This window comes from Cinclus cinclus, chromosome 5 (genome assembly GCF_963662255.1).
Source record: "Cinclus cinclus chromosome 5, bCinCin1.1, whole genome shotgun sequence".
Lineage (NCBI taxonomy): Eukaryota > Metazoa > Chordata > Aves > Passeriformes > Cinclidae > Cinclus > Cinclus cinclus.
In genome coordinates, this window is record NC_085050.1 from 13123527 (window position 1) to 13144990 (window position 21464).

Here is a 21464-nt window from a genome sequence, read left to right on the forward strand (position 1 = left end):
AATTGCTCACTGTGTCAGTCCCTATGCAACAGCAGAGCACGTTTAGGGGCTAGACACTGAGAAAACCTTGTTAATATGGATCTTAAGCCAAATATCAAACATACCCTTTTCCAAAACTTCTCTTGTCCTTGCATTGTAAGTAAACATAACATGCAAAACTGCTAATATAGAGACACAGTAAACACAAAGAAACCATAAACAAAATATCCCACCTCTAAGGAGGAAAAAAAATAAAAATCTGTGTCAACTGTTCCACTGTAGATGTTGGTTTGCAAGCTAGGAGACATTCTGATCACCACCCCTAAAAAGAAATCAACATTTTTCTTTTTCAAAAGATGTATCACCAACATTTCATTTTTGTGAGGCAACTCTTTTTCAGCAATTGAGCAATAAGCCACACTATAAGCAGCAAAAGCATTTTATTTGCTGTATAATTAGTGTCATTAGAAATATGATTGGTAAAAAAACCACGCAAGTCCACACAGAAAGGAAAGCTTAATAAAACCCAAAGACAACTGGAAAGGTGGTAGTGGTAGAGACTTAGCAGAGAAAACTTTTTTTAAGTCTTCCAAGGTTCTAGACAGCAACAACTCTTTTTGGCCATCAGAGATGCTAAGAAATCTTCCTACTACTTTGCATCAGAGCGTCCTCCTCCACCCTTGTTGGACTGCTAGTTTCAAATCACTTAAACACATTGTGGAGTGTGAGAAGGGAACTAAACACAACATCAGGATCTCTTTGCATGAGGTAACGCTTTCATGCAACTGTTCTGCACATGCAAAGGCATAAAACTTACTGAGCAAACACCATCTTCTCAAAAATCACTTCAAGTCATAACAACACTTTTTTTAATTCCTGTATTTTCCAAAAGGTGGTAGAAGTACTGCATTTTTTTAAACAATAACATGCTTATCCTCCTTCAAACAGAAAATATCTTTCATCTTTGAAACAGAATGATTTCTTTTCTCTGACACTGAAATGATGAGACAGTCTTAATTCATGAAAGTAACAATTGTGTTTCTGAAGCAACAAGTTGCCACAATGATTATTTGTAAACATTATACCCACAACAGTAAGTACATTAAAATCCCACACTTCCACCTTAAAATAAACCACAAAGATTTGACATGAAATACATAAAAAGTTTATTATGAATGTACCCCATCTTCTTATCTGGAGGAGAAAATCTGAGGCAACAGTTTGGTGCAGTATAGAGAAGCAAAGCAATATACAGTAGCTGCACACAGCTTGATTGGTTTCAGACCACAACTAAATACTCTTACTATGACTGTTAGTACAGAAATGTTCTGTAATTAGAAAAAAATGAGAAGTATTACTCTCATGCTGTACAGTCTTATGTTTCTTGGTTAGAAAAGAACAACTGATTGAGTTTGAATCTTTCACGCCTGAACCTTGCACACCAACGTGTTTGGCTGTTGCCTCTGGAATGTTCAGCACAAAGGTTAAGCTCCAGACATAATTAAGTGCTTTTCATGTGCAAACTGTTACTTGCTAAAGCTTTCAAAGTACATTTAATTACAGATATGAACACCCTGTAAAGATATGAGGATATGACAGCAGACCCAGAGGCCAATACAGATTTTTTAAAAGAAATGCTATGTTCCACTGCAGTAGTTCTAGTCCCTGATTAGGTCCTTCCAAAGAGGGGGCATATTTCAATTGTAGGAGATAGACCACTCTTTAACAGAAGCATCATGGGATGTTGTTACCAGAGTATGTTCATCCAACCACGCCAAGCCGCTTACATGATGTAGTCTGTGAGCATCTGTATTGCAGTGCAAAGCAACAGAAAAGAAAGAGTTAGGAGGGCTGGGTTGACAAGGTAACTTCATCACATTCCAAATATAGTTTTTAGTTGCATTAAATACTAGTACTGGATTTTAAAAGTAACTACAAAAACAACAGAAGAATTCCAGCTAGTGTGGCTAGGCAGAGATTAACATAAAGGCTAAATTACTTTGGGAACATTCAAAGCCTGCTTACTTACCATTAATCTACAAAACAGTGTTGGATTTCAACAACTACTAGCAACTTTCAAAAGTAATATGTTGAAAAGATACCTGGTATCTTGACTCTGGTCTCTGGATCACTCACAGTCCAAACATATACCATCATGTCCATGCCTCCAGAAGCAAAGTGTTCGTTGTCTGGTGACCATGCAATACAAACAACCTTTGCATGGTGTCCATAAAAGACATTATGCTCCTATTTGAAAATTAGAGAGACAAGGGTTATTCTAGTAGTTTATGCTACTTCAGGAAATCATTAGCTTTCAATGTGCAGCATCAGAACATACATCTCAGGTGCGGATGGATGCACTTTGCAACCAAGTGGTGGCTTCACTTCATATGATTCGTTTAAATACTTAGTAGGCCAATAAAATACAAACCCCTCTTGTAAAAAAAACAAAAACAAAACAAAAAACCTACAACCTTTTTCTATGAAAGCTTGACATGTTATGTGCATCCACAATTTACAGGCTTCTCAAATTATCCCACAGATGTTTCTCAAGGCAAAATTATTTCAATTTTTACTTAGAAAATGTCTTTTGTGAAAAGCCATCCTGTGCTTTTACTTCAGCCTTTTTTTAGTCAAAGTTTAAGGATTTTACAGGCTGATATGCATTGACTGCTTGGGCTGAAAAGTGGAAATTGCCCATTTTAGGTTTTTGGTTAAAAGAAAGTAGATTGGCAGATAAAGCAAGATTCCCTGTCCTAGCATATCCCTTTCATAGCTTAGTCCTCACCATGGAACTGTGTGCCAGAGCTGGCAGAATTTTATTGCCAAGCCTGATTTATTTACTTCATTGAATATTATTGTATTGCATGATTCTTATCAAACTGAGCCTACATTCTTCTCCATTTTACCAAAATGCACACAAGTTCTCCAACACACATGGCAAGTATTTTGTTATTTCCTTTAAAAAACCCAAACTACCAAACTAGTGGTTCAGCAGACCCAAAGGAACTTTCTGTTTTTAACTAAGGCTAGTCTGTTGAAATTCAGCTCCTTCCTGTTTTAACTGTGCATTTGTTATTAGATGGCTTTCAGCGTTTTCCCCGTAGCCAGCCTATGGTGCACATTTCCTTAACCATTCTTATGGTCTTGGAGGGTTCACATAGGCTGCTATTAACACCTGTACTAGCCCAAAATAGCAGGTAAACAGCCACAGGAACATGAAACTTGCATCAATTATTAACAATGATTAAGGCTCAGCAGCTTCACTCATGTAGTACGTAGGTTTTACAATGTACTTCACTACATCAGATTTAGACATGAGCTGTCAGTCAACTTGTTTATAAACAAAGATAACTCATTACAGCAATTCTTACCGCGTAGCCATCAGCAACACTAAAGACAGTGACAACTTTGTTTGCATCACAGACTGCAAGAAAGGCACCATCGTGAGAATATGCCAGGTCAGTAACGGGACCTTTAGCTTCCAAAGTCTTATCATCACTTTTCAAAGAGGTTCCTTGGATTGAATACAAATGGACATTCCCATCCTGCAAATTAATTACAAAGAAAAGGTAGAAAAATTTTTCACTAGAAAGAGGCGTTTCTGGAACTTTTTGCATTAATTCTGTTTGGCAGTGCTTACATTAAGAAAAAGTTTAGATAGCCTGTCATTTATGTTGGCTACAGTCCACCAAGTGTGGAAATTAACCCATTTTCTAGAATTTGCCAACTCCAAGAACACACTGGGTAAAAACAATTTGGCAACTTCAAAACAGCAAGTGGAGAAATTCAATTCAAAAAGAAGTGAAATAGACTTTAGATCACAGTTGTGGCAGAACCTGGGGAATAAAAGCCCAGGAACAACAAATAACACACAGCTTACTTTAACAATACTGATGTTGTTACCAATTATCACCTACCCTTTCTCAACACAACACACCTACTATTATTAAATGCTTCTGTTACTTGCACCAGTGTTCAAAGTAGTAGTTTTAGGAAGTGCAACCTTACCGCTCCTCCCACTGCTGCTGTACTTCCTGTGGGGTGAATGGCTACAGCTTCTGGCTCATAGCCAAGGTCATCAATTGCAAAACATTTTTTCTTATCTTTCATCAAGACAATCTGTAAGTAAAAAAACCCAGTAACTAAGACCCTTCTTCAAAGTACCAAATATAAAACTACTACTAAACCACATTGCTTAGTCATAAATACCAATCCCATCTGGCAGAAGTTTAGTGTATCCTCATCTTAAGGGAATAGTTTCATTCTTAAAAAAAAAAAAAAAAATTGAAGAAATGCTTACATGTGGTGACTAATCTGCTGTACTGCAGTACTTGTGTGTTCTAACTTACACAGTGCAGGGCATTCTCCATCGCCCTCAGCTCTGCTTCACTTGGTTTGAACATCAAATAAACATGGACAAACCAGTATTTTCAGCAATGCTTATTCCCTTCCTGGTTCATTGTTAAAGGGAGGGAGGCAGGACCAAATTAGTAGCAAGTTAATGCTGCAGAGTTAAATTTCAAAGGCTACTTCCTATCCAGTTCTATGCTATGGTTAACTGGGACTGACTCACACGAAAACAGGTTTGGACAACATTATCAAATGTCCCAAACACAAAACCAGCACCCATGAAGAAAGCATACATCATTATTAGTTAATAATGTTTTGTTACAAAAGCGCCTTGGTGCAATGCCTCTGGTTTTCTGTGATCTGCATACTAGTGGCAAGCAAGCTAGAGCTGCTTATGCTGTACAACAGCACTAGCTAACTGGATAGTTGGACTAACTGAAAAAAAAAAAAAAAGCAGGAGAAAATCATCCTTTTGCCAAAACCGTGTCACTGAACATATCTGGAAAGAGTGTGGTTCTGAAGTTAACCTTCCAGCACAAAGCTGTACTGATAGCAAATACAGAGGCACCCACACAAGGGTCTTTCTGAAATGTAAATCCATACATAAACATGAAATTGGTACAGGATGCAAAAAGACAAGGTAATCCCACACTAAATAAATAAATGTTGCCATACATGGCATTATTAACACAGCAATAGTTGATAATCCACATGTCAATACTTACTTGTCCAATGCATAAAACTACAGTATAACCACCAGGACCCACAGCTAAACATTTTGGTTGAACATCCATTTTCACAGCATCCTGGCCACTGGAAGAGAATGTGCCAAAGTGGAGAAGCAGGAAGGACAAAGCAAGAAGTAGTTATTCCATGTCTACAATTATATTAAATTGCCCATTCAAATAATCACCCCCTAATCATCAAGAACACGCATAACTTATATTCTTATCCTCTAATCTTACAGTTTCCTATTGTTTTGTGTTTAAAAGCTTTACTAACTTGATCAGCCAGTACACCTTTAAAATGAAAACCAATGTTACTATATTACAGTTTAATTTTTAAACTAACTAGATTATCTTAACAAGATTCCTTGAATTCTGGTTTCCATGAAGAATCAGCTGTGTCCCACTCCCCCTAACCACATTTACCTCCACTATCCCTGGGTATTTATGCATCACAAAACAGACACCCTTCCTACAGCCACTAAGTCACCCAATACAAGACAGGTCTCCATCTAACCCATGGAAGGGCTAAAACAAATTGAAAAGCCTGGGATGCATTTCTCGCCAGAAAAAAAGCACAAGGTTGCTACAGTTTCCACGGTAACATAAATAAACTCCAGCATTTATATTTAGCATATAAAGTCAACAACACTCTTGCTGTAAAACAATTATACTGCAATAAAAGGCAACATTTTAACTAACCTGTAATCTCTCTTGCTAAGGTTGGTATAGCGCACAGTGTCGTCCATACTGCAGGTGACCAGCTGGTCCATTTCATCCACTGCCATTCTAGAAACCTGGTTTGTGTGGCCTTTCCCAGAAAAGCCATCATTCTCTCCAGTTTCAGAATCCCAATAATGTGCATAATAGAATTAAGGAACATTTGAAGATACTGGTGTGGTCAGATTCCACACCATAAAAAGTGGATAAATAATTGACAGAACATAAATAACAAATTACTGAGAGAACAGTTAAGGTTAGAAGGGACCTCTGGAGATTTAGTCCAACTTGCTGCTCAAACTGGTGTCAGCTACAACAGGCTGCAGGGTTCTGTAAGGTTTTGAGTATCTCTAAGGATGGAGACTCTACAAGCTCCATGGGCAACCTCATAATACTTATTAACTGAAACTCTGATGTTCTGTAGTGAGCTAAAGGACCTGCCACAAACAATAGCAAGTACTGAAATAATCAGCATTAAGTCTGAGACTAGAAAATATTTTTTAAGGAATTTTAGTTAGAAGCCCTTGCAACACTGGCTTTCCCACATGATGTTATATGGTAACATCAGTGTTAATTAGTCACACTGTATTACAGGTCTGAAAAGAAAGAGGACCTATATTTGTAAGATTTTATACCAACATGACACCATTTTAAAGGCAGGATAAAGGACTGTGGTTGTAACTAGACACTTCAGAATGCTGGAAATATGACAGAATATGCAGAAGGTTACAAGTGGAAAATGTATATTGCTGTTTCTTGATGTTACAGGAGGCTAATTTATATATTTATTTGCTCCTCCATACTGTCCTTTACTTGCTCCTCCATCCTACCCAAGCTACCTATCATGAAGAAGCAACAACTGTAAATTAAGAGCTGGCTTATATTTAGAAGGAAAGTGTGAAGGTAGGTAGTAAAACAGGTATTGGGGGAAAGCAAAATAAACTTTAGACAAGTTATCCAAAGTGTCCAATAAACTTTTTCTTTGGCAAAGCTTTTTTTTTTCCATCTTTCCTAATGAGCTCTCTCAGATTAGAATAAGTATCACTACCATTCAAAGGATATTAATATGACCATCATTACTTCCAGAGTAAATATAGGATTTTCCACCATTTTTGTGCACCGTAAGACACTGAATTGACTTACTATGACCCTGTGAATGTGACATAAATAATTATTGATGAGCAATTTTTAACACATACATACACCTATTTGAGAAGAATGATAGGTTATTCAGAAAATAACATGCTAATCACAAGCATTAACAGTCACCCAGTATAAAAAGCACTATTTTACAGTTCAGTCATTTAACTGTTATAGCACTGCTATTGCTCTGTCCTTGATGAGAAACGATAAGCACCATGGATGCCCTTATTAGCCTGGTGAGACAAAATACTTTTGTAACCTTTTCATCACAGCTTTTCAGGCACTTTATGATTCAGGGAAAATGACTAAATATGGTCATGTACCCATACCAACTTCCAGAATTATAGCAGTGATAGCAAAAATCTGGGACATTGTTTCTAGTTCATGTAAAAATGTAAGTTCCCATGTGAGAGTCTTGTGTCAGCCAACTCCTTAAATCCCAAAATTAAACTCTGATTGCATGGCAACCCTAATCACCTTGTCCACGATACACTAGTTCTGGGAAAATGAAACATCACTGGTAGTTTTCTATCTGTGCTGTATTTCTTATCTCAAGAATGCTTAATAGCTGCACAAAAGATAAGTTGATAACATTAATCAAAATGAAAAAAATCAATCTGGGTATTTGCACAAAGCACAGTCTCACACATGTAAATAGCAACTTACTGATTCATATAACTTCAAGAAACAGTCACACATAGCTCATTTGGCAATACTAATTTAATAAAACTATTTTTCAATACCTGCTATTTCATCTTTACAACTTCACTCACTGAGTCATTTATTGCAGAAACTCACACAGTAACAGAACTTTAACCTACCTTTATGACACGTAAAGGCTTATTTGGATTGTTCTTGTCCAAATAATTGATATAGCCAGACAGGGAGATAGTCAGTAAATGGTCTTTCTGCCACAAGCAACCCAGCTGCTGATCCAACACGTTTGATCCCATGTTAAAAGTATTTACAATAGAATTAGCACCAACATCCCAGATTTTAGCAGTTTTATCTCCAGAAGCAGAAAGCAACTGACTGCTGTCAGGGCTCCAACTAATCTGTAAAAACAAATGTCACCACAAGACAGTAAGTTCATCAATCCAAGATTTTGCAATCCATTAACTGGGTAATAAAACACTATGGATCATTTGCACAAAAGAAGTGATACTTACAGCATAAATACCTCCATCATGTGCTTTGCCTCCACCAAGAGCGCACACTTTCTCTCCAGTCTTCCCATCATAGACAAAAATCTTAAAAGAAAACACCGACATACAACTTAAAGGGAAAAGCAGTAATGGAAAAAACCCCAAGACAGTGTCTGATACTTTTATACACTAGACCCCTTTTTAAGGAGAGGCACAAGCCATGATGCATTGAATAATCAAGACTAAAGGACTGAGATGAAAATTGTAAATAATTACAGCAAGTCCCCTGTACTTTGGATCCAGAAATTTGAAATTCTGAAAGCTGTTACAGTTTTGAATCCTGCTGTGATGGCAGCTGCTTAGTACTCCTGTTATGGGAGTCCGCCCTCTAAGATGGACAAGCTACCTATGGTAGAAGTCATTGTCAACCTGCCCTTATCAGTAGGGAGTACACATGGAGCCAGGCTGCCATCTATGAATTCACTATTTCAGCTAGACCTCTCAGGATCATAACATACATATTCCAAAAGTCCAACACATTCCTCCCAAAATAACCTGTAAGAGAATGCTAGGAAGACTGAATGGGTAAAAGGCTCGTTATTACCACTTATCAGTTACTACAGCTTTACAGGAGGATACTTAGAAGTCTAAACTTGTGGCATAAAGAAGCATCATGGATTTTACAATACTAATTCTATTCCCAAAATGCACAAGAAAACCTTCTCATGATAAAATTAATATTAGAAGAGTTCCTTGATTTTTACCTGCCCATCTGCACTAGCTGTAGCAAATCTGTTCCCATCAGGAGAAAACCTCACACAGTTCACAAACCGTGTATGGTCCTGTAGAAAAAAGAAAGAATCACCAAACAAAGAACAGACTGTTCCATACAGAAGACATTCTAGTAACAATGAAGTTCTCTTACACGTGAACTATAAATTAGCCGTGTAGGAGATGCTTTTTGTACAGAATTGGTATGAGGCAAGTTTAGCCTTGATCTGAAGAGAGTCATGAGGACCAAGAACAGTCCAGGGAAGACACTGTGACATCATTACTGATGTAGTTAAAACAACTCAGTGCACACCAGGAGAATGATTACCCAGTTTCAGGGATAAGAATTTTTAAAAGTCAGAGGCAGCCTACATGCAAACTTGAGATTTTTTTCCCCCAGTTTTCATTGCCTTCTTCTGCAACATTCTCCAGATTTCAACTCCTGCTTCACTGTGCAGCGAGTTCTATACTCACAGGAGTATCTTATCCTTCTTATTGCAACAACAACAACAACAACAAAAAAGCACAGGCATAAGGAATAAGTTACTATTTTACTGAAATTCCATTCTGGGAAACTGCATTAGTGGTAGTTCTGTGAAGTAATGAGGCAAGACTGATGTATGCTCCCCAAATAGACTATTTACAAGTAGGAGACTATTCAAACCATGCAAACTAGAAAACACACATTAAATAGGGAAACACCACAATGAGGCCAAAGCTCCCATGCAGAGAGATTTGGAAGACTATTTTTAGTATTATGGAAGGCATATTCTAACTTACTTTCTTCAATTATACTTTTTATTTCCCCCCCTCCCCAACAATACTGTAGGCTCTCATCTAAACCATCTAACAGCCCATACCAGAATCCCATATATCAACTCAAATATCACTTTAAAAGGAAGGCTGCATCACATACCAGTCTAAGCAGCACTGGTAAGCAATTTGGACTTCAGGGTTCCAAAACAACCAGCTTAGCAAAATGCAAGTATCAGCTTAAGTTCAGAAATATATTAGGCAACTACATCATTTCACTGGATTGCAGAGCTCAAAACAATTCCTTTTCTAGAACTGGAATGGAATCCTTGCTAAAGTCAGCATATGAGGACTATTCAAAGCTCACGTGTAGGAGAATAAAAGGCCTACTACATTGAAAATATTTAGTTTGTATTTTAAAAACAATCTACTACTGCAATAATATCCAGTATCTTTGCAATAGTTTTTTTTGTGGCAGGAGATCTCTTGCCATCAAAACAGCTGCAGAAGCTTGTGGTTTTTTTTATTTTCCTTGGCCTTAAGCAACAACAAACTACCACCTTCACTGTGGTAGTTACAGCATTTGTTTCATTTAAGAGATCGTAACAAGTTAAATAAGAAACAAAGTTAAAAGGAACATAGAGAAAAAAAAAACCTGACCACATAAGTTACATACTCATTAGGTGAAAGAGAAATCAAGTTGTGCTTTCAAACACCTACACTCACCGATCTAAGCAGCCCTGGGATTTCAGATTTGAGCATTCTTAATCAGATTAGAAAATTCCATTAATCACCATATTTCTTGAAACATGCACCTTTAAGAAATTCTAAACACATCTGAACTGGGAAACAGAGGACTGAGGGCATCAGTAGAGCCAATAAAACGGCCTACTTCATCTTTTCCATTGCTTCGTGAGAATGAAAAAAGAAAACTGGAAACAGTGTTTCAGGTTGTCTTTTTAAGCAATAATTTTTTTTGGTTTTCTTGGCCTGAGATAAACGTTTGGTTATACATGGTTTTAAGAAAGCCACTTGACACCAGCTATGCTTCAAAAGGGGGAACTGAGAACTTCTGTTGTAACAGCCAGTTGTGACAAGAACTGCAAGCTTCTTGGAAACTGCACAGTTTAATAGAGCCACATCTAAACTTAAACTCACGCTTAGTGTAAACTTGAACTTGAATGGCGGTCCCTCAAAGAAAGCAGCACAGTTGTCATCACTGCCAGTTGCCAGACGATATGGTCTCGTTTGTTTAATGTCCACGCTATTGATCACTTTATTGTGCCCGGTAATCTCACCAACAGAAGAGCCACTATCCCACAGGAACACTGCTCCAAATCTAGTTAGAAAAGCACACAATAACTACAATTCATAAAAGTTACATGTAGATTAACTCCTTGAACATCTGCAAACAGCAGATTTGAGTGCACTCAAAGGAAAGAAATTAGGTCATCTCATTAATCACATACAAGCGCATCATAGTTCCCTGAAGGCTATTTGAGATCTTACTGGTGGGAGATTCTAATCTTCAATAGGAGACTTTTGCTGAAGGGGACGGACAATCAGGTTTTGCATATAAAGCCTCTAAAATTCAGATATCCAATGTATATTCCTCACTAAGATTACTGGTTTATAAAAGAAAGCAGTAAATAACTCCATCTGCCTAGCCACAACACAGACTGCAGAAAGCTAGGGTAACAACGACACTGGATCACAGTTATCTGACTATTTAGCCTAGACTGGATACCATCACTTTTAGAAATATTATTACTTACAGGTTTAAGGCAGAGGAGTTATAAAAGCATTTTTGACAGTTTTTACTCTAAATCACCTTTAAAAAAAACCCAGTAAAATCAATATTGAGGCATTATACCATCAGAGCATTGCTGTTTCAAAAGCCTTCTTTAGAATCCCTTCAAGAATATTCTAGACTGAAAGTACATCCACATAACAGAAAGCTGGCCAAGTTTTTGAAGGAGAGCAAACTCACATTGTGTTAGAGGGAGCAATGGAGGACAAAGAGTTGCTTTCAAGGACAATACATGATGGAATAAAAAATGGTGCAGGGAACTAGGGAACAGCACTACACAATGCTTTTCAGCCCTTTATGTGTAAGATTACCTGGTCTGGACTCTGCTTAAAAAACTCTGACAGTCTTGGAACATTAAATGGAGGACACAAACCTAAATGAGCATATCATTTAATTAGGTAGAAGACGACTGCTTGATGTCCTTTCATTAAACTACCGTAGTAAGGCCTAAAATATACTGCCAAAGGAGAAAATTCAGATATGCTTTTTTTAAACCCTTATTCAATCAGTTGAATAAGGCCATGAGTGAAGGAAGGAGGGGGGGGAAATCTTGTTTCCCCCTTCACACCCTATCAGAATCTGACAAAAAAAAATCCCCCAAACAGCTATCCTTGAATGCAATACCCACCTACTTCCAAGAAACAAATCCCATACAATTTTTTAAACTAAGCAATTGTAACAGAACTGTATTTTCCAACTAATTTACATCTGTCAAACACTGCATAGAAGACTTTGCTGCAGAACAGTCCTGAAGTCAAGACAGAGAAAAAGCAATTACTCCATTCCATTGAAGATTTAAAAGCTTTCTGCAAGGAACTTGCTTCGCTAAGAATGTAGAGGTTTACAGCAAATGCACATATGTATGTATAAACACACACAAACACAAAAGAATTACTCACTTTTCTCTTCCTTCTCCAACCACAGCAATTCTCTTGCTGTCTTCAGTCCATGCAAGGTCCTTTATTTTTCCTGCAAATGGCTGATACTCATACTTCAGTAGGTGTTCCTTCTGTGTAGTATCCCAGATTCTCAGCTTTCCAGAGACATCTGCCATAATAAAACAGCATGTAACTATTGTTCCAACATGACTCAGTCACATGACTCATCACTCTGCCAGAGGACAGATTTTCAGCTACACTGAATACTGGTACTAGGGACCTATACCTTACCCTATTACAACTACTACAAATCCCTTTATTTAGGAATGCTGAAGACTACATCCATTTCAATAAATTAGGTTTTTAACCAGATATTATGATCCAAGACATGCAGCACCAAATACAACAGACAGAGAAAACGTTTGCAGACATGTGAAAAAACTGCACAGTAAGAGAGTAGGAACTTTAATGTTATCAGCTGATATGTGTGTTAAGTATCTGTTACAAAAAGAACAAGCCAGGCCAGCCCCACTGCCCAGCAGCTACAAGAGAGCTCACTGACCCTTCACGGGGAAGTAAGCCACCCTACACGGAGGGAGCAGTCCAGTGGACAGTGGTAGATGCACTATAATTTGTACCTTCAAAGGAGACCTGTTTTGCATCAAAATACCAGGCATATGTAGATGTACAGAGATTTCTGCACATCAGTGCATATTAATGCACATCAGTGTACTTTTTCTATACAGAAGCATGTACACACTTAATGGTGGAGATACCTGGAATACTAGACAGGAATACTAGACAGAATATTCAGGAAGAGTAATGTCAAAAGCAGCAGACATGACACAGCAGTTAACAATTTAAGACTTAAGGTAATGAAAGCTCCCCAGCTCACTGTTTCCACTGAGTATTGTAAAACCCAAGAGCTACTCAGAGCAATTACTATAGTGCAGGATTGTAACCGGAGGAATTGTTCTATACACAGACAAATTTACACATCTCTAATGAAACCCACACAGCCAAATCTGTGTGTATTGTACCCTTCAAAAAAGACACTGTTCTAGAATAAAACATGTGCTAAAATATGCAACTTTCACCTCAGCAGAACGTTTACATTCTGTTCACCATTTACTGGTGCATGTTTACCATTCAATTTAAACATACAGCCACCCTGCATCTTCGGGACCTGGTCATAGACTGATCTTCATCTCTGCCTAAAGGACAGACCCAGAATTTTATAGAGAGAAATGGTTATTGAAGCAGAACTTTAATGCAGCTTTTACAGTCTAATTGTTTTCTCCATCTATTAATAGATAAAACACAGAGCTTTAACTTTGCAGTATCTCCCATTAGTACATCTGCTACAACTGCAATAAGAAATTACCATAGAAGCCAAAAGCATATTGCCAAAGGTCTGTCTCATGAAGCACATGAAGTATTAATGCAGGCTGCATGGCTAATGCAGATTTATAGACAGAGAAATGAATCTCACATGTTATACTTAGAAACAGCTTAAACAGCCTGGTCATCTATCTTCAGACCCCATGCTCAGCAGTATCACAAAACTATTTATAAATTACATATAGAAGACACTTTTTAAGGGAAAATACCACAACCTAAACTCTTCCACTTAGGTATGACAAAAATTCTGAGAAAAAAATCAACCAAATATTTCCCTAGCACAGTATCTATTATTGTTCTTTTACAAAGGACTGGAAATCTAAAAGAATACAAAAAAATTAGATAGTTTTGGTGAGTATTAAGTGCTGCATAAACCTAGAGCACCAAGTTTGTAGAATACAGAATGCAAACTGGATTTTAAGAGGTTATTCAATTTGACACATGGTCCACACACAAGATTGCGCCAAGAAAATCCTGGCTGTGGTCCCTTTCAGACAAGAATGTGAGAAAAAGGGAAGGAAAAAAACAAAGGAAAAAAACTCTGCTATCAGTGTTCTTAAAGATTTCCCCATACTCCAAAAATACTTATTCTAATACAGCTTTCTGATAGGAAGGAAACCAAGAAGGACAGGACATTTTACACTTAAAAAAAACCATTTCCCTCAAAAATGCTGAAAGAGAAACTCCCATTCTACTAAGACCTTTGCAGGAATCTGTGCTTCCTTTCTAAGGTTCTCGTATTCATAATGTTTCATTTTCAGAACTATTACTTAGAAAATATATCTATTTGGGCACATTACTTGCTTTTGAAGCACTTCTAATTGATAATGGCAAGCATTTTTTAAAGAATCTATATATTAGCTGCAAATCTTCGTAAGAAATACAAGTTACAGTATTGTATTTATCAACATTCTTCACTGTATATCAGTCCTCCTAAAAGAAAAATACCAATTATTTGATGCAAGCGCCTATTAAAAAGGGTTTATTTAGTTCTCTAGTAGTCAAAAACTGCTACAATACATGAAATTCACACTAAAAATTCATGTCACATGTCCTCAAACTATAGATTCATATGCATTATATGGAAACAGACTCAGACTCTTTGCCTGCTAACTTGGGGAGAAGAGTTTTCTTAGTTCAGGTAAAAAAGTAACAATAGTCATAAATGTTGCCAAGTTGGGTCAGGAAGAAGGGAAAAAAAGGAATACACACTGTTTTAGAATCCCTCCCCCGTTCATAATGTATCAAAGTTTATTAACATCGCAAAAAATAGTCCTGCATTTTCAGAAATAACTTTTCACTCTGATACATTTACACAAGTCTTCATCACATTAAGTATTTAGGGTTCATTTCCAGGTTCTTTCCTCATCAAAATAACACATCTTAAAATGACCAAGAATGTCACTAAGCTCAATGCCTGAGAAAGGTTAAAGGAACAAGGACAGAAACCATTCCTCCTTCAGAGATGTGAAAGTAAGTCCACCAAAGCACATCCCATTGACTGCATACTCCATACACATACACAGTGTCATTCCAGTCACGCCAGTAACTTCAACAGCTCTGCCCACACATCTCATGCACATGGATACTTTACCTCCGGATGCTATGTAGAATCCACTGGGAGCATACTTGGCAACTACAACCTGGTGGGCATGCTCAGTGTAGATGTCAGCAATTGCAGGATTCTATTTTGAAGGGAAAAAAAAAGTTAAAAGTTGCACTTCCTCCGTTTCAAAGGAATAAAATCAGAAATTCAACAATAAAATTTGTGACTTCTCCTTGCACTCCCTTCTCTCAAACCCTGCCTTCCAGCTTAAATTGAGCAACTGTCTAAAAGTGAGAAGTGCAGTACACATTGCAGAACACTGCTGGTACCATTGAAGCAACACACAATACTTTCTAACAACTGGCACAAAGAAGGATTTCCTCTTAAGGAAGCCTGAAGTGCTGGGACCTTTTCTTCTCCAATACCTGCCAAACAGTAGAGAAACACTCTCCACAATAACAGGCCAAGCATAAGACTCTCCTCTTCTAGGGCTAGCCCAGGGATAAAGCAGCTACCCAAGTAGAATATTAAATATGAGCTGTGCTTTGCAGCACACATATAAAATTCTACTGTTGTCAAGTATGAAACTTAAGCCTGCAGTCAACCATAACACATAGCTGTTAATCATCACCATGCACCCAAAATCACTCAATAACCAATGAGATGTGCTAGGCTTGCTCTTTCTTGATAATTGCAATCTGCTTAAAAAGCCAGTAGACCTGGTATCAAGAGTGGTACAGGAATTCTGAAAGAAATTCACTGCCACTCCATCATAAAATTATGTCTTCAGTCTAAACTAGGTTTTGAGATATTTCGCATTGTGCAATAAAACAAACTCTTATCTGAGCAAATCAGTAGTGCTATAGAGGCAGCACACAAATCAAAAAAGAATGACATCAAAGAACAAACTGCTTTCAAATTAATTGTATAGGGAAGTCATTCTGCACCCCACTCAATTAGAGTGTATATATGCTACAACTGTAATAACACTACTCTTTAGAAATATTTTTCTACCATTTAACAGGCTTGTTCCAGCCCCAAAAACTTCACTCATATGAGCACAACAAAATTCCATTTTTACTGGTATAATTAATACAGATTTATTCAGTTGAACCAGAAAACCACCTGATGTTATGGTATGACTCAGCCATCCAATCAGGAAAACCTACAACACCCGCTCTGTGTTAGAAAGCAGTCTGCTGCTCACAATTCCTTGCTGTTGCAGTACTGTTACATCTCAGGAGACAGAACACAGCTTGCTTGTCCAAAACGAAGCTCTTTTCCAATCCTGCTTTCATGCATTGCTTGAGTGCGTTAAGCCCTGCTTAAGTCACGACCATCTGCACTTACAGCATGCACATTCCTCTTCATTTTGTGTCCAACTGGATTTCATCTGAGCCAGATGAGATAATGCTTTCTCTAGTCTATATCTGCATCACCTACATGTTCAGGGAGTTTAAATGTCCCCCCACATATTGTTATTAATGGCTACTATTAATAGCTACTATTTTACAGTAAGAAACTCCAAGAGTCCAGAAAACTAAGCTGAGACACTAACTTGAAGGGTTAAATGAAATATAAAGACCCAAATTTAAGACATGGTAAGTAGATTTCAGAAACCAGGTAAAAAGTCAGAGCTGTCAAATTGTACATTATTTATTCAATAGTATTATTTCTGCTTGTAAAGTCAGTTTTCTAACTTGCATGTTTTTCACATCAAGCAAAACCCCCAGAAAACCACTTCTAAAAAGATATTTCAGGAGAAAATTATAGTGTGAGCTGGGACAAATGTAGTACCTAGATTAAACCAGCAGTGAGCTTATGTGGCTTATTTCAAACACTGAAACCAGAGCCACATATGAAAGTGAGTAGTTTAAGTTCCAAGCTTCAAAGTAGTCTTAGACCCATGAAGATAAAATATTAATGAAGTGTGAAACCTTAAAAATATCACTAGTCTTTCTCACAGAGCTTCCCCAGCACTGCTCCAGAACTACTTATTGTTAAAGGAAGTCTCTAGATCATGCTCAAAGATCAAGCATTAAGCCTGAATGCTATATTCATCTGATTAGCTAATGCTCGATAGCTTTAGACTTAAGGAGAAAGGTGATCACCGCATTTTGATGACCTGTTTTTTTTTTTTTTTTAATTAGAGCACAACCATTCTGTGGGAGAACTGCTCATGGAGGAATTACACACAGACCCCCCCAACATTCCATTTCGTTGTTGCAAACTTTTAGAGAGGCTTCTATATCTTGCAAAGAAGGCACAGTTCTTAACTACAAGTGAACACGTGTGCAAGTCAGGTTACAAACTGCAACATCCTCCAGCACAAAAGCCACAGAACAGGCCTTGGTCAGTTTTTGTGTTACTACTATAATACATTCTGTAGTCACCTGTCAATTATTAACAGTAGCAAACTCCCCTGGTAAATTAGGTAAGTCTGCATATCAGCATGAATTGCACCATAAAAGGGAAGGATTCCTGACTTGCATTCTCAGCTCCCCTTGAGAGTTAAACAGTTTGAATTTGAATTCCCACAACCCCACCTGGCCTGTTCTCAGGTCACCATGTGCCCTATGCCCCCCAGGTCACAGCTGGGGGTCGCATGTGGATTGGACTAATCTTCAGTGAGCTGATTCAGGTAAAGCAAATTGCTTCCTTCCAATTTAACCTCCAAAATAGGATCAGAAGAGCATTAATGATAATGCAAGGGAGAAGGTCAGCATTCACAACTTGGTCAGAAACTGTAATGTAAGCAGAGTGGCTTTTCCCTTTTCTCTCATCACACTGTGTGCCATTACAGGGTTTAACTGGGGCTTCTGGTTTCAGAAACTTGAACTTTTCCTGATACCAAGAGCAAAATACTATTACAAAGACATTATACCGACACACTGAAACCAGAGCGGGAGCTTACTTTTGGTTTTAAGTGGATGAATTTAAAGCGATAGCAATCAAGAAATCTGCAAGGAATTATTAGTAGCACTTATCTATTATAGCGTGACAATGAAGAAATGTCTGAATATAGTGGGGGTGATGAGATAAAACAGGGAAACAGCTCAGTTTACAAACGTGATTTACAGAAGCAGCCATAAACAAATCCATTGTTGTGGAGACCTAAAAATTCCAGAGAGGTATGTCCTGCCCCTCCCCCTGCAGCCCTTCCTGCTGCAGGCCAAATCTGCAGTAGGAAAGTATCTAGGGGAGAATCTGATTTCTAAAGAACAAGCAATCACTTTGAAGTTTTTAAAAACCAGCAGTAAGACAATGACCTAAAGATGCAACATTTCCTCCATACTTTTCAAAAGGATAACATCTCTGAAAAAAAATTATTCAAATAACTCTCTTAACATTTCTCTGGTTAGCATGAGAGAAAACAAACAAACCCAAACCTCCACACTACTGAAAACATTAACTGGGGCGTTTTAGTATTTAATCGATGAGCAAAATTCCCTATGAGCAGGGCTGAGAATGTGTACCCAGCTTGTTGTAGAGTCCAGCTACTCATAACTGTTTTGATTCCTGGAGTTGGAGCTGGGTGAGGGAAATAATAACACATTTGAAAGATACAGGTTATGCTTCTCTGACAGGCTAAGAGCCCAAAACAGCAAAGAGGAAAGAGTTCATTCATTAGGCAAACACAGCACTCAACTTCGTAACAGTGATACCTAAGAAGATAAACAGGGCCAACCAGAATACACCAGTTTCTCATCTCTTAAGTTTTATGCAAAGAGCAAAGATGGAAAGAATTGCACATTTTACCGAGATTTTCTACATGGTTTTACAGTCGCTATGGATTTATGCCTGAGTCATGCACTCTACTTATGCTGCCGCTGCTGATCACGGCTCTGTGACCTCGATTGAAATCGCCAAGGCTGAATGAAGCTCAGGCTGCTGAAGGAGGGGCAGGGAGACAGAACGCAACTTAGCGAAAGCGTTACATACTATGAAGCAAAACAAATCAAGATACATTACATCAATATTTCTGATGACGACACATTTTCCATTGGTATAAAGAAAATTGTTGCCCTTAGGATCACCTCCAATGATTTTGGAAACGCCTCGTTCAACCTGAGGAAGGCTGGCGAACACTTTTTCTATGGAAAAATAAAAGGAGTAGGAGGATCAAAGAAAATCAATAATAATAATTTTTAAAACCTAATTAAAAAAAAAAATCAAAATAAAAGGAAGGCGCTTAATGCCTGCTCGGTCCCGGCACACGCCCTGCCCTGCCGGCAGCCGCCGTCACTTGTTGCTGTCAGCGGGCTGCGAGGCAGCGGCGGCTCCGCGCCACCCCGCGGGGCTCCCGCTCCCATCCCCGCCCGGCACCTCGCCGCCCCGGCGCCCCCGCCAGCTTACTGATCTCGTACGGCATCTTCGCCCACTTGTTACGGCGGCGGCGGCAAGCCGGGGCAGGGAAGGGCGGCGGGCGCGGCCGGGCCGGGCTCTGTGGCTCCGCTGCCGCCGCTCAGCCCCGCTCGGCCCCGCGGCGCGAACCAGGAAGCGCCCGCGCCGCGCGCCGCTCTCCGCTGCCTTTGACCATATATAGTCAACTCTGCCAGCGCCGCGCCGCTCCCCGCCAGCCCGCGCCGCGCGCCCTCCCCCGGAAATGCCGTGCGCTCGGCCGGGCCCGGCGGGGCCGCGCTGGGTGCTGGGGCGGCCCCGGAGGCGGCCCCGCCCCGCGAGGAGCTGCGCGCAGGGCGGGCCGGGCCGGGCCGGGCCTGGCCGGGGCCGGGGCCGGGCGGGCGCCACTCGGTGGCTCTGAGCGGTCTCGGCCGCGCCGCGCGTGCGCGGGGGCCGCTCTCCGCCGCGGCGCTCCCGGGTGCGTGCGAGGGGCGGTGCGTGCGCGTGCGCGGCGGCGGGGTTGCGCGCGCCGGCACCGCCCTGTCCCGGGAGCGGCGGGCGGGCAGGGATGGGGGACATGTACCGGGATCACGGGCCGGGAGGGGGGGACATGTACCGGGATGGGGGACATGTACCGGGATCACGGGCCGGGATGGGGGACATGTACCGGGATCGGGGACATGTACCGGGATCACGGGCCGGGATGGGGGGCATGTACCGGGATCGGGGACATGTACCGGGATCACGGGCCGGGATGGGGGACATGTACCGGGATCGGGGACATGTACCGGGATCACGGGCCGGGATGGGGGGCATGTACCGGGATCGGGGACATGTACCGGGATCACGGGCCGGGAGGGGGGGACATGTACCGGGATGGGGGACATGTACCGGGATCACGGGCCGGGATGGGGGACATGTACCGGGATCGGGGACATGTACCGGGATCACGGGCCGGGATGGGGGGCATGTACCGGGATCACGGGAACGCCGGGCGGGCAGGGGGGATGTCTGCAGGGAGCCCGTCGGGACGGGGGCAGGGCAGGGCAGGCTCGGCGGTGCCGCGGGCGAGCCGCTCCGTGCCCTTCCCGGCGCCGCTCCGCACCGTGCGGCAGCAGCCCCTGGCTCCTGCGTGTCCCTGAGCGTGGCTGCTCTGCGGGCTCTGCCCCAGCGGTCCCTGAGGGGATACCGGGGTGTGCCTTAAGCTACGGCGACGGCAGAGCTTTGGTTTTGCTGGGGAGCCATGGTCCTTGTCAGCGGCGATTGAGTCGCCGCAGTCACTCCTGCGCGACAGGCTGTGCAGGTTCCCGAGTTCCTGCTCTTACAGAGCTCTTGGGAAGGCAGTTCCTGTCCGCAATCAGTATTTCCTTTAAGATCAGTCTTACCTTCATCCCTTATGTATTTGCCACCACCCTATAGTTTTATGCCATTCAAGTCCAGATGCTGCTGGGGTGCTTTACAAACTGCTAGTTTGTCCCCTGAGGCCGGTTTGGATGTCTGCTTAAATTAAGCTGAGCCACGTCCGTCCTGTCCTATGTTTCCTATGTAACTTTGGATAAATTGAATTCTTCTCTCCTTCCAATGCTATTAATGTAAATCACATCACGTGTATCATCAGCTCTGCATAATACAGCAAGGCAAAGCATTTATATCTAATTGCCAGAAACCCCTAAAAGGTGCACTATTGTGTTTTTGTCCTTTTAACTTGTTTCATTTGTCAAGCGAGTGAGTTTTTTCCCGTAAAACAAGAAAAAAGCATCGGGATAGATGGCTGTGAAAGGACTGTCTTGCCCAGTATGTAAATACAGAATACAAAAAGAGCAAAGCTTTTGGTATGTTCTTGGGCCACTGACCTGTAAAAAAGGCATAGGGGAGCCCTGTGGGATTCTCCTTTGGGGG

At 40.5% G+C, this 21464-nt stretch overlaps 1 protein-coding gene across 2 annotated transcripts; it reads right to left on the reverse strand.

Moving 5' to 3' along the window:
- Positions 1 to 433: 433 nt before the first annotated feature.
- On the reverse strand, positions 434 to 19744 carry WDR1 (WD repeat domain 1). Of its 2 annotated transcripts, XM_062492673.1 has the most exons (15): positions 19581 to 19744; positions 19197 to 19318; positions 15273 to 15363; positions 12299 to 12446; positions 10748 to 10928; positions 8830 to 8907; positions 8090 to 8170; positions 7742 to 7975; positions 6840 to 6927; positions 5760 to 5916; positions 5058 to 5145; positions 3991 to 4101; positions 3354 to 3527; positions 2082 to 2226; positions 434 to 1786 (listed from the first exon to the last, which is right to left on the reverse strand). In XM_062492673.1, exons 1-15 carry the CDS (start codon positions 19594 to 19596, stop codon positions 1677 to 1679), a joined length of 1824 nt encoding a protein of 607 aa, XP_062348657.1. In that variant the 5' UTR covers positions 19597 to 19744; the 3' UTR covers positions 434 to 1676. The 2 variants fall into 2 exon arrangements, with proteins under 2 accessions (XP_062348657.1, XP_062348658.1); XM_062492674.1 differs by lacking the exons at positions 10748 to 10928; positions 12299 to 12446; positions 15273 to 15363.
- Between the last annotated feature and the right edge of the window lie 1720 nt (positions 19745 to 21464).